The sequence below is a fragment of the Morone saxatilis genome, unplaced genomic scaffold (assembly GCF_004916995.1).
Source record: "Morone saxatilis isolate NCDOM2014 unplaced genomic scaffold, NCSU_SB_2.0 Contig11, whole genome shotgun sequence".
Taxonomy (NCBI): Eukaryota; Metazoa; Chordata; class Actinopteri; family Moronidae; genus Morone; species Morone saxatilis.
The window spans coordinates 9222971-9237143 of record NW_023339663.1 but is presented as its reverse complement, the minus strand read 5'-3'; the positions used below and the strand labels follow the sequence as shown (position 1 = coordinate 9237143).

General features: G+C 41.5%; 2 protein-coding genes across 2 annotated transcripts; both read right to left on the bottom strand.

Moving 5' to 3' along the window:
* Positions 1-4741: 4741 nt before the first annotated feature.
* On the bottom strand, positions 4742-6285 carry pou4f1 (POU class 4 homeobox 1). Its single transcript, XM_035652300.1, has 2 exons — positions 6163-6285; positions 4742-5725 (listed from the first exon to the last, which is right to left on the bottom strand). Exons 1-2 carry the CDS (start codon positions 6283-6285, stop codon positions 4742-4744), a joined length of 1107 nt encoding a protein of 368 aa, XP_035508193.1.
* Positions 6286-8143: 1858 nt separating this feature from the next.
* obi1 (ORC ubiquitin ligase 1) lies at positions 8144-13161 on the bottom strand. The gene is made up of 6 exons (XM_035682136.1): positions 12980-13161; positions 12603-12738; positions 11322-11413; positions 10540-10761; positions 10098-10186; positions 8144-9645 (listed from the first exon to the last, which is right to left on the bottom strand). The coding sequence occupies exons 1-6, from the start codon at positions 13049-13051 to the stop codon at positions 8256-8258; spliced, it is 2001 nt and encodes a 666-aa protein (XP_035538029.1). The 5' UTR covers positions 13052-13161; the 3' UTR covers positions 8144-8255.
* Positions 13162-14173: the final 1012 nt, after the last annotated feature.

The following is a 14173-nucleotide window of genomic DNA, read 5'->3' as shown; positions in this document are numbered from 1 at the left end:
CAAATATTTTTCTTACTAAATGACGGATTTATTAGACAAATAAGTTGTTCGTCTGACTCTGAACCCTCTGTGATTGAAATATACCCCTGTGTCAACAGCATCGCCTCTCAAACCGGGTCCCGGGCGGTGGAGGGCTGCCACAGCGGATTACTGAGCAAATATAAGTGGGAAATGAGTGCAGATCTGGGGGATCTACCCATCCACATCCCCGGTTTGACATTTCCGTCCAAAGGCCAACCTTCCTGCGCATTGTTAGATCAACTGAGCCCTCGATGGGAGCTCTTATTTTTTGTTTTAAGATACTGCAGAAGTAGAACAATGTCAAAAACAAGGACAAGAACGCAAATTCACAAAAAAAAAACTGAATCAACGCAGTTTATTTGCGCTCTCCGTTTCTTTTTACTTTATCTTGTAGTGTTGTAATTATAATGATCTAATCCATCTTAACCTGGGCTCCTAACAGCTGCGATTAGGGTAGGCCCACTCCCCTCCGCTCAGAGCTATAGTAAAAAGTCGTGCGCTCGTAAATCTAAGCGCCTGCCTTACCATAACGTGTGGTGAAATCATTATTTGGCGACGTGGTGTCAGAGACTCTCTCATCTCGTCTGTCAGGAATCCAATTTCCTTTTATTTACATCCACGGTATAGATTAATTACTCCCCCGACTAGTAGCCTGAAGGAATTAAGTTATGAGATCCTTTGGTAGGCTCCATGATTAATCCATCGCGGCCTATGCAAGGATACAAAGGCAGAAGGAGGAGAGGACGTGATTAATGCTGTCGAGATTGGATAACAAACATTGTTACATAATAATAATAATAATAATAATAATAATAACATAACAATTTACTGTAAAAATAATTATCTACATCTATTGTTCTTATGTGATCAATTTGCAATTTAGGTCGTTGTCATTGCTATGTTAAGGCTCAAACTAGGCAAAAAAAAAGCATCATGGGATGGGACAAGAGGAAGTTGGGAGGGTGTGAGGCGAGGAAGGATGGGTGGGTACCTAAATTATCTCGACATGAATATGGTGGGGGGGGGGGCTTTCAGGCCCAGGCTAAAACGACACCTATACGAACAGGCGATGCTGCGGCCCACTATTGATAGAGCTTTAAGGGTTATGATATCGGTGAAGTTACTGATGAAATATCCCCCCTGATTAATAGAGGACTCTGTCGTAACGGGCTGACATATGGTAGGCGAGGCAGCTGGGGACGGTACCTCAGGCATCCCCTACAGCCATTAACATATTAGAGGCTATTGTGCAGGCAGACAGTCCGACTTCATCCAGAGCCCTTGTGCAGGGAGACAGCACCCCAGAGCTGTTTGATATAGGCTTTCAATAATGCATTACTCTTCAATCCGCCAGCGGAGCTGTTCGTGGTGCTGAAATTATTGCCATGTGGCGCTTGTGGTGCCGCGCGTGGAGTGTGCGCAGCTGCCGCTGGTTTGTTTGTTTGCCTCTTTGCCTTTTACTGGGGTAGGAAGCTTCGCCAAGGATGATGTTGTTCGCTTATGGACAGGCGAGCACTGTTGAAACTTCTTCCTCTATTAGACCCGTAGGCCAAAGGTACATCACAACGATAGATAGATAAGATAGATACTGCAATGATCCAGCTGCAGGATAAGAGTCTATAGGAGCCCTGTCTACAGACTTCCAGACATAGTTGAAATATATATTCCCAAAAACTTCGACTTTGTCCTTATATTTTTTGCACTATGAGTGACATATGTAGCGCTGGAACGGAGTTGATCTGTGCGATAATATAATAACAAAGAAGGGTGATGTGGCATCCGATAGATAGATAGATAGATATCAGCACATTCACATGCATAAATACACGTACACATACCTGCTGCATTAAATAATAAACACTCACTATTCTGAACAGATGCTGTGCTGCGTGTGTTCACGTCGAAAAGTCCGAATTTATTTGCGATGTGAATAAGCTAAATCCAGAAACCTGCAATTACACCAATCAAGCGTAAAAGTTTCTCTCTAACATTTTCTCCAGATCACTCTCAGGCGGTGCTGCGATGAAATGAAATAAGATAAAATGGCTAAATATTTAGCTTTTCTTTGAAGCAACATTTTAAAAAATGTCCCGTTTTTTCACACGTTCCTTCTAATAATCTTTACATCACAATCATAAACGTTTGGCATTATTTCTTATCAACTTTAAACAATAAAGCGAGGCAGTCCAGACAACACCACAAAGTGTTGCAATGACCTGCAACTTACCATGAAAAAATACTTTTGACAGACTGTCATTGTGAGTTAATGACGCCGCCTGTGTGGATCTATGTAACAAACACATACCGGTTGTTCCAACTGAAAAGGTTTTACTCACGTTAAGGAATCGCTCTCTCTTCTGGCCATGTAGCCAAAAGGCTAAAGAAAAGCAATAAGGAACAGCTTTCTCTGCTCTTTAACAGCTGCTTCCTCCATCCTCCTGTCTCCCTCCCTGAAACCCCCGATAGCTGTCTGAAAATATTGCATTTTATATGAGCAAATCGCGATTAATATTGCATTAGACCTACCTGCATTTAAAAATTCGTTTTTATAAATGCAGCGGAAAGTGAGCCCCCCCCCAAAAAAAAAAAAATATGGAAGTATAGAGTGAATCTAAATATTTGGAGGGAAGAGGTCACACAGTGGTCATTTGATATAAATAAACCAACTTTTTTTCTTCTTCTCTTGAATGTATATCTCTCTCTCCGCCTCTCTCTCCCTCTCTCTCTCTCTCTCGCTTTAATGTTGGTGTTCAGTTATTCTGACTCTGCTGTGAAAACTTCATTAAATGTTGATTGTTAGGTCTGTTTCAACACAGCAAAAGGCGGCAACATTAGTTACTGTAGAATACCAGACATTCAAATCAATATTTCACAGCCTGTTCTGTTGAAATGAAGAGTGCAAACATTCAAATATATGGGCAACTAAAAAAACATCATACCAATCACCTATAATTTTAGTTATTAGATCAATTAAGTTGTTCTGTTTTTTCTTTACATCCCTCTTTCCTTAAATTGTCTCTACTATTATTATTATTATTGTTATTATTATTGTTATTATTATTATTATTATTATTAGGCTACATATTAACATTTATTTTTAAATTGGCACAAACATATATTTAAAGTTTAAAACAATTTGTTTTAAATATCTGAGAAATATCTTTTTTATTTCTATTTTAAATCCTTAACTTTCATACGGTTTGCATCAAAGCTTCACGCTCCCAAATTAGATATTTGTGTTCAGTAAATTAGACAAACTTTGAAGACATCCAAGCATCATTTAGATTGATTAATATTTTATCTCAATGGTAAAAAAAGAAATCAAGAGAAAAAAAAGAAGACATTTTAAATCATATCAAAACTGGTTATTTAACAAAATGAAATAACGTCTCAATGTATATCGAATTGTGGCCACAAACACGTTATACCATTACATCAATATTCACATTAAAACCATAATAGTTATTTTCAGTGTAGGCCCAATCACAACCAGAAAAACATAGATTTCTTTCTTCAATTTATTAGAAGATTGCTGGAACACACCTCCCTGTTGAATTTGGCTTACAGGATGAATAGTACCAATGAAAGTAAGAGGACAACAGAGGAGAGTGGAGAAGTTGTGAGAGAGGGAAGGAGACAGTGGGACATTTTCCATGATGCACATGTCGCCGCAGTTTTGTAAACATACTTGTGCACAAAGTAAAATATTACTTACACAACGTTTCCGTAACAATTAACACGACAAACAACGTGGTGATCTTAATGTGAAAACAGGCATTTAACAGTGACTTACACCATCCACAAAATAAGGTCTATCAGTAGACAGCTCTACTGTACGCAGTGATTCTTTTTCCAATGCATAGAGTGTTTGCACTGCAAACTGAAACACATGAAAAGAAAACTTCGTTTTTTTTCTCCTTGATGAAGCAGACAAGGCTCTCGTATCTCTCTGGATCTGTTTGAAACTTTTCCTTGCGGTGCCAATGGTGTCGAAAGACCCTATAATTTATGTCCAAAACACAGGAGTTCAACTCTGATAAGTGACAAAGTGATGTCTGTATATACAAAACCATTTCGACATAACCGATCTATAAACCTAAAGGGTCTTTTGTGCAAATTCAAAATAAATATCTCTCTAGATGTGACAGCCTATAGAGGCTAAATTACTGCCCGTGAATTAGGATTCCATGCAGGCCTACTTTTTTTTCGTTAGCCATAAAAGTGTGCAACTAAATTTGAGTTTATAGCAGCCTCCAAATAAGAAATAAATGAAGAGATGAATAAATGAACAGATTCATGAATTATTCTATACCAACAACGACAAAAATCAAACCAAGAACACAGTTCAACAATCAATGAGGTAATTCGTAAATGGCTATACTTCAAATAATAGGCCTATTCGGAGAAAATAACTCGCTATAGTATCAAGCAAATTACCTCTTTCCACATGTTTTAAAAGGCAATGTCGACGTCGCTAAACTTTTCCCTCGAAACAACTGAGCGAAATTTGTGTAATCTGTTATTTGCATACTTCACATTCACCGATAACGTGAAAATAAACAAGATATATGAAGCCTCATAAAATGGGTATCTAAAGCCCATTGTGCACCAACGTGTAAAATCGCTGGAGACAAAAGACTGAAAATGGTGTCTTAGTGTCCCTTGGTCCCCAAATTCAGTCACACAACTTTTTTTTTTTTTCCCCTCCTCTCCTCGCCCATCAGTGAGTAGCGGAAAATTTCAACCTCTTCTGCTTCTGTCTTTGGTTACAAAACCACACTCGCACCACATTTTTTTTCAGGTCCAACTTTTCAGCTATAGCTGCTATTTTCTCGGACGACGGTCGAGGCTGTACGGCGAAGTAAGCCTCCAAAGACCTCTTTTCTGGGGCCGCTATCGAGGTCCTCTTGCGCTTCTTCTCCCCTCCGTTGAAAATGTCAGGTTTGCTCATTTTCTCCCTCTGGGCCCCCTCGGCCTCCTCCAGCCAGGCCTGAAGGATAGGTTTGAGCGCAATCATGTTGTTGTGGGAGAGAGTTAACGACTCGAATCGACAAATTGTACTTTGGCTCAGTGATCCCACGCCGGGGATTTTGAGATTAGCCAGAGCGCCGCCCACGTCCGCCTGGGTCACCCCCAGCTTGATCCTGCGCTGCTTGAAGCGCTCCGCGAAAGCCTCCAGCTCCCTTGGGTCTGTGTCCGAGTCATTGATGGAGGGGAGTCCGGTGTTAGTGAGCCCTGGGCCGCATTGGCTCCCCCCGTGGTGGCCCGGTAAGAGCCCATGGTGGGTGAGAGGCGAGTTCATGCTCATAGCCTGGTGGGAGAGGTGACCCAAGCCGTGCATGTGAGAGTGCGGGTGAGAGGAGGTGGAGATGAGCCCTCCGCCGCCACCTCCGCCGCCCCCGCCACCTCCTCCGCCGGTCCCGTCGTGCGCACTGGACATCAGGGCGAGGGGCGGCGAGCTGATGTGGTCCATAATGTCCGGGGGCTCCAGGTTCTGGTGGTGGTGGTGGTGATGGTGATGATGATGGTGGGCCAGTGGAACAGTGGATGTCGACGAGCATGGCACGGTGCTCATCGTGTGGTAGGTGGCGTCGGGCTTGAACGGGTGCGTCTTGCCCTGGGACACGGCGATATCCACGGCCGCCAAAGCCTCAGCCCGGGCCAGCAGGGTCTCATCCAGGCTCGCAAATATGTTACTCTGCAGCTGCAAGGGTGAAAATTAAAAAGTGGAGAGGAGGGGAGAATGAAGGGGTGCGAGATGGGTAAGAAAATGGAAAAAGAGACGGAGAATAAAGAGAAAGGGAGACGTTAGAAAAATGAACAAAAAAAAACCAACATAAATAAATGTATCTGTCAGTCGGGACTTCTGGCGACACATAACAGCCGGAGTATTCCTTCAGAAGTGGCAAGTCATAAAAATTAAAACAAAAACAGTAAAGCCAGGCTTTGCGTGAGCGTGCTTCCAAAAAATAAGACTCTTCGAGTGATTGCCGTGGAATACATGAAAAAAACATTAAGTGCGCGTCTTTGCTGAATGTGCCTTGGAGCACCCCTTGTTATTACGCACAGACAGCGTTCAGCGCTACATGCAGCCTAGGCACAAAAAAAGGACAAAGTCGAAGTTTTTGGGGGATAATTTACCTGTGGAGTTTGTAGACAGGCTCTCCTTATAGCTTCCGAGCTGGAATGCAGGGTGGTGTACTTGTGCTCGGGTAAAGAGGGATGCATGGCGAAGTGCGGCTGTTTGCTGTTCATGGACATCATCTTGGCGAGCTTCTCCAATTAAAGTGCACGGGAAAAAAAGGGGGGGAAACGGCTACAAGAGCTGGAAAATAGTCATAGATACACAGTGATCCTTTGCCTATCCAGTAATGGTGCAGTGTAGTTCGCTGTGTAGTGCGCCGAGTGCAGCCTTGAGCCCGGAGATCACAGAGATGCCTGCAGTCTCTCAGACGCACTTATCTGTCTACTGTTTCCCACTGCTGGGGATGAGAGAGGCTCTTACACCTGAGCGCCTCAGATCTCGTCAAGCCCGTGCTCGGCTGCTCTCGCGAGACATAAACTGCCAGAACAGTGAACAGGCTGACAGATAAAAACTGCTCACAGGGCAGGCAGTAACATCTGGAGACTAGACGCCTGCGTTTTTTAAGGGCTCACTCCAGTCCACCCAGCCACGGAGCAGCGCCGGTCCAAATGCCTGTAGGCCTTATTCTTTACTTAGAGGCCGTATCCCATTGACTTAACGCTATTTATATTAGCAGCCACATACTTTAGACTGGTCTTTATTCACCTGATGATGAAGAATGATGTTTAAATATCGAAATATACGGGGGGTGAAGTGTACAAAATATGAGTAAGCATTCAATATTACAATCTGTCATGCGTTTTTAATTGCAATATATAAAGTTTACAAGAATGCACAACAGGAAAGTAATATAAAACGGACGCATTAGTATGAAAACAATTCAATTTATATATATATTCAATTACTTCATTAGTGGTTCACACCAGTGCCACATATTTAAATATGCAGGTTACACGGTTTGTCCTGTATGTCTCTCATCTTAACCCTTAGAAGTAATGAGTCCGCCGCCTTATCATTAACGCCCATCATCGCCAGACGAGCACTAAACAAATTGATTTAATACACCAGCGTAACCTTGTACAGTCTTTACCTAAATTAATTAATCCCAATGAATTAACACTTCATTTATTCAAACCACAACGGTTAGCCAATTAAAATTTCATGCAGCGATTAGAGGTATGTGAAATATACATGATATCGTTAAATTTGCATAATAAATAAGGCGCGTTGTGCTACAATGGAATTACTGTGCGTGTGAGGTCTCTAATGTGGGTCGTTATAGGATACAACATGCTTTTATCGGCATGAATAGGCTAGGACTTTTCGACTTTTAATGGCAGCAAATTAACAATTGTTTATGTTTAATGTGACGTAAATCATCAGGTAAAGTAGCACGAAAGAGATGAACATGATCGAGTTAAAAATAATATAACTTTAAAGTGCCCACTAATTATAAATCCCCCAATTCCACCAGAAATCATAATATGGAGAATTAACAATAAAATACCAGGCCACTTTGGTGGCCCAATGAATCCTCTAGGCTGACCTGAATCATGTGATTAAGGCACTGCAAACCAAAAGCAAATGCAGAAAAACACAAAAGAAAACAAACTTTCATATATGATTTCTCATTGCATTACTACTTTATTTCCTATCACACTCTTACATTGCAAATTTGTTTTTTCAAAATACTATTTTTCATGATAATCATGTTCATCTATCTTTAATCAGTATCAGTATTGTGCCTCATCAAAGAAAGATTACTGTGAGGACCATGGTGACAAACACTGAAAGTATGTTTAAAAATGTCCGGGCACCAGAAGTGATGCACTACATTATAGCAAACAGCACAGAAGCCTTTGTCCGATTACACCACAGACTGTAATCTGACTTTATGAGCATTTAACTGCCACAGAGACCTACAAGTAGACTACACACACAAAAAACTATCTGACAAACCTGTCTTATTCTGTCTTAATTTAGACAATATCACAACAGACAAAATGACAATAACAGACAATAAGTTACACTCAGGAATCAAGCTCACAAATTTATTCTGAAGCAACATGGAGTTAAAGCCATGTGTGGCTGTGAGGCCTGACCGAAAACACACTACAGTGAGAACACACAGGTTCAGGTTTTAAAACCTTCACATGAGCTTCGAAAGTTTTGTGGGACTGCTTGTGTTAAAGGGACTGTGAGACTTTCTCTTTGTTGGCTGGCTGATGTTCAGTGCGTGTCTCTCTCTTGTTGTGTTCACAGGTTTACTAGTGCAGCTTGATGATGAGCAGGAGGAGGAAGGGCCTACACGGTCATTGTCTTGGCTCGCTGGACTGACAGAGCCGGAGGGACCAGCCTTATTCTCTTCCAGCGAATCAAACAGCAAATCAAAAGACAGCTCATCAGTCTGAGAGGACCCTCCAAGCTCTGCACAGTCAGGGTCATGGGCACTGCCCTCGCTACCTGACTCCAGTGAAGCAAAACTTTCTTCTGCAGACTCTTTTGGAGCCTCTTTGTCATTCAAGGTGCCATCCGTGTTTTTGCATGGCGGGTGGCTCTTCTGGTCACACTGTATCACAGGTTTGCCGCCGTGGCTGGACAAGACGTCGGGGCAGGTTTGTGGTTCCGAGACAAGAGTGTTGTCCAAGTCTGCGGCAGTGGAGGAAGCCAGGGACAGCTGTGATCCCCTGCTACTGGAACTCTCTCCATCCAGCATCATGGAGTCCAGCTCGGAGATTTTGTCAAGATAAGCGGCATCCATGGAGGCCTCGCTGGACATGTGGAAACTATCAGGCTTATCACCTATAAGATCAGCGGATGCGGCTCCGGCTCCTTCAACAGGGCTTTCTTTATTTGGACTTGGACATGATTGGTCATCAGATATAGATCTCTGCCAACCACCCCAGAAGGCAGACTTGGAGGGTTCAGCGTCAGTATTGGGGAGCGAGCTTTTGGGGAATTTGTCGAGGCTGTTGAATTGGTTCTCCATGGTGCTGCTACTCTTGCCAGGAGAAGGGAATTCTTCAAAATCAAGCCTCCTCAGATAAGACACGGGTTTAAATGCAACTTTCTTCTCTCGTATGCCAGGGCTTCTCAGAGTCAGGGACCTGAAGGCGGAGGACGGAGTGGTGGGCAAAAAGTCAGAGGAGGTGCTTTCCAAGTCCTCATTTTTCTGGTCTTCAGTCAGATTTTTGTTTAGCTGTTTGTGATCTGCAGATGGCATGAACATCAAACTGTGATCTCTTGAAAATGTTCGACATTCTGCCTCAGGATTGCTGCAGATCAACACCCTTTCATTGTCACTCAAGCTTCTCATCATCATGTTGATTTTCTGTTGCTGTGTGAAAGCTTCTGACCCAGCCTTGCCACTCCCACACGCTTCCTGCACATCAAGAGATTTCTTCTCAGGCTTACTGACTCGAGACTCCAGGTCTTCAATGTACTGGTCACTGCGCTCCAGAGCCCTCTTCAAGTGGTCCACATTACGCTCGTACTGCTGGATTTTAGCTTCCAGTGCTGCCACTGTGTAACGACCAAACCTGGGGACAGATCATTTTGTGTCTTTAAATTGTTCAGGGATCACGGTGACAGAAAAGCCAAATAAAATTTAGGTTTGGTGACAGTAGTTTTTATTTGTTACGCGCTTGACCAAGCAAATGCACTGTATTTCACAAGAAACTTAAAATAAAAAATAAATAACAATGGTCTTAACTTTGTATTTTTTGAATATCAATTTATATATTCTATAACTGGTGTTGATTTGACAGAGAAAGGGACAACTAAATTGTACAGGAACTACAAACCTTAGCCGCAGATCAGTGCCTCCAATTTCAGCCGTTTTAACTGGAAATACACTTAATTGAAACTGAAGTACCTCATTGACAGTGACTTAGAAGCACATGCCAAATATTTGTAAATTTTTGTTCCTTTCTAAATGAACGCCAGTCAAACAATCAAAAGCAGGTATGTGTCAGTAACAAGAAACACTTACTTCTGAGGAGATCTGCTCGCCACCTCTGCTTTCAATCTCATATTCTCTTGTACGAGGTCGACATTTTGAGATCGTAAAGCCTTATTTGCCTGAAGAAACACATTTGCAGCACGTTACGCATTATTCCACAGTGGTAGCAAATTAACTCAGTATTTATGTTTTACAGACAGAAGCATCAAGTAATCTTTAAATCAGTGGTTTTATTATTGAGAGACGGTAATTACACCCTCAAAATGTTAACCCTATTCCTTAATGTGATATGATGAATTAGAATGATAACTAAATGCCAATCACCCTTTTTCTTTTTGGGGGTTTCAGAATATAGCAAGACACTAATCTCTTATAAGTTCCACACACAGTGCTTTGTACTTTACTCTGTACTCTATAAAATGCCACTCAAGAAGACACAATATGCAATTAGTTAAATATTATGGTTGTATACCTCTTTAAGCTTGTCCATATCCTGCTTTACTTTATCACAAACATCTGTGGCAGCTCGCAGCTTGTTGGTCCATTCTTCCAGGACAAATGGGTCAACCTTTTTGTCATCCGTTTGCACTGTATTAATGCTGCAGGGATCCAAAGCGGTCTTCAGTTGTGACTCCAGACTTAGATTTTTTGTTTTCAGCTCCTCGTTTTCTCTGATGAGCCCGTCAATCTCCTCCTGTTACAGAGAAACAGTGTGAAGCTGAAAACAGGGTTTAACAATAACCACATTACTGTGTCAACATCAGACTTTTTTCTCCTTTTTAATAACCTGAAAGCTGGAGACTGTTGTAATCTGAAACAATGTATTGCTTTCACCGAATCTGACACATTCTGTTCAGGCATAAGTAAATTGGCAATTTAAAAACTTTGTCTGCTCCAATGCAATGACATCGGCCTATCGGCAAATTAAATGGCCAGTGTGTATCTGTTGTGTGGCATAAATTTTGCACTGGCTAAATCTTTTATTTACAACTCAGATATTTATAAATAATCACCTCCATTTTCACACAAATTGCACGCAAATACCTATGTGCTCCATGAACAAGCACAGCTGTTAAGGTCTGTGTCTCATGTCATGTAAGAAAAATAGACTGAGCTACAACAAGGTAAAGATCTTTGGATTTTTGTTTTGTTTCCCTGGCACAAAAGGGCAGATAAATAACAAAGAAACTTCTCGATTGGTTCAACCCTAGTTATTGAAAACATATGAAAACACATGGCACGATGAACCCGTACCTCATACTCGCGTAAGAGCAGCTCTCCTCTGGTTTTCCGGAGATATTTTCTCATGGACGGACTGTCACTGTGATCACTCTCATTTGTGCCTCCTGTAAATACACGAATACAGTGACAGGTAAACAGACTTGACAAACACATATTGAAGTAATGTTCCAAAGTCACTCAGCTTTGATGGGGGTTCAATAGTGCATTAGTTATATTACTATAGAGTTGCAAATGTTGAAAATATGAAAGGTTGTGGTGCTGCCTTTTAAATTGATTAAAAGTTATGTCACACTCTCAAGCCCATCAGCAGAGAATCTATTCCCTGTCCATGAAGCCTTTACTTAAGTGCTTAACAGTATTTTCCAATTTGGGAAATATGCTTGTTGGGTGTCTAACCTAGAGCTAGATTAGTGGATTTAATATCAGCTTTACCACTGTTCAACACAGAAATTGGTCCAAGGCCTGTTTAGTCTAACACAAAAACTAGCAGCAGAGAACCACTAGCCGAGTCCAAAATTAAAAATGTGCTTCCGATACCAATACATCCAAGAGTAACCTGGATTTTGTTTGTGCATATAGGAAAAGTGTGCAAGAGAACAAGAATTTATAAATCTTTTAACAAGAAATATTGTAGCAGATGACAAAGTATCTGGCTGAAGCCCAGTACCCACATAGCTTCATCCAGGCTAGCAAAAACCAGACGAAAGGAAGAATTTCCTATCATAAAACACTGCATGCAGGAACAAAAACTCAATGTATTTAAGGAAACATGCTTTCTAACACCGCTGCTCTTGTCTCTGCCATTTTAAATGACATATTTCTTCATGTCCCAACAGAGATGGCACATAGAAGTTGATTAGAACAACAAATTACACAGAAAAAAAAAAACTCTCTTATAGCAAAGGCATTTCCAAACAACACTTTGGCCCAGACATTGAATGAACCTGGCTGTCACTCCTCCCTGTTAAATGATCGATACCGTTTGGAAAAAGCAAGCTTCTTTCACTGGCATAAGATAAGTTCATCTGAAGTTTACCACACTCCAATGACACAGTCCACAATTTGGGAAATCATGGTTCAAACTGCTGTCAAATGGGTGCATACCAAACAGTTATAACTCACAAGCCAATATGAGAGTATGGTACTACCTAAACCTGACTGCAACAACGTGCTTTATTTGAAATGATGCCACGGTGACTCCCCTGTGAGAGATGCTGCAGGCAGATAAAGCCTCGCATTGCCTCTCCTCTCGCACTTCATGTCTCATTCTCTCGTTGCACTGGAGCTACTCACCGAGGATTTCTCTGCACGGGTTTTCTGCCGTGATGGCCACTCTGCAGGTGGGACACTGGCTGGCTTTCTTTAACCACATTTCCATGCAGGAGGAGCAGAACACGTGGTGGTTGCCACAAATGACCGGCTGCCTGACCTGCACGGAGAGAAACACCAGCACGTTGTTAGTTAACACTGGCAACACGGCACTTGAACGCCAGGAAACATATATTTTGATTAATACCAGCAGCTAGCGTCAGATACGTGAACTCTTATTGTTGCGTTAACGTTAACCTGGCAACGTAACGACGTTAGGGGTGCTAGGCAGCAGTAAACACGCCGTCTTTGTTCAACAGCCGACGGGCGTTTAAAGGGTTGGAAAACAGAACCGCAGTTACCTTTCCGAGACATATCTGACACGAAATCGGCAAAGTCAAAGAAAGGGTGGAGGTCTGATAGTTGAGAGCCATGCTTTGAGGGAACACACAGCGGCACACACACTCAAAAGTTCAAAACACACACTTCCTCAAATTTCCCACCAGGACCCGCTGCGTCGCCCGCCCAGCGCCTCCGAACTACGGAGAGCCAGAAAGACCTAAAAGGCGGTTCGTTCGCAAACGTTTTAAAACGGAAGCCAACCTTACAGTCTCAACTGTAACTAATGGCAGTGGTTCAGTTTAAGTAATACACTTAAATAATATATATAGTTATGTGTTTGTGCTTTACTTGAGTAGAGTTAATGACATTTTATGCTACTTATACTGCAATGATAAGCGAATGTTGTAGCCTACTTTTTTTTAAGGTTACATTAAAGGGGCAGCTATAGATACTAGCCTAGTTACGTTACAGATTCAGATTATTATAGATTATGGTGTATTATTATATGTTTATAAAGTACTTAAAATACACCCAGTCTTTACCAGTTGCAACATTCTTACAGTAATGTGTCAATAATTATAATCCAGTAGCTAATAAGGAAATTATGTGAATACTTCTCCCACCACTAATAGTTAATTAAGATAGCTAATTGTGTTTTCCAATTCAAACTCTTTAGCATGAACAAGGTAAAGTAAGCATATTGCACAGGCCCTCTCTTGTGTAAATAAACTGTAGAAAAAAATACCACCAATAATTGTGTGGTAGATAGATGCAAAAAAAAAATCATCCCTGCTCAGTGATTATGAACCTTTTGGGGTTAATTATTAGCTAAATATAGCCTATTTAAAGATCTAGCAACATGGAGCAACACTAGCATTCATTGGAAGTCACCTGATGTATGTAGATCCAATTATCACTGTCCTTTAAGCTCTGTTTTGGTCTCGACCAACTCCTGTTTAGTGCTGATTGACATACAACTTTAAAGCAACTGCTGCATCGATGAGAGGGGTGAAACTAACCCATACAGCACATTTACAGGCCACATAACCAAAACAGTGACCTAATGGTTCTGTTTATTTGTTTATTTAGACCTATTGGTAAGAGATTACTTAATAACTGTTGTCTAAACTCACATATTAATTGTTATTGAACAAAGGTGGGGACTTTACACTGAAAGTACATCATTACATCCATTTTCCAACACACAAACAACC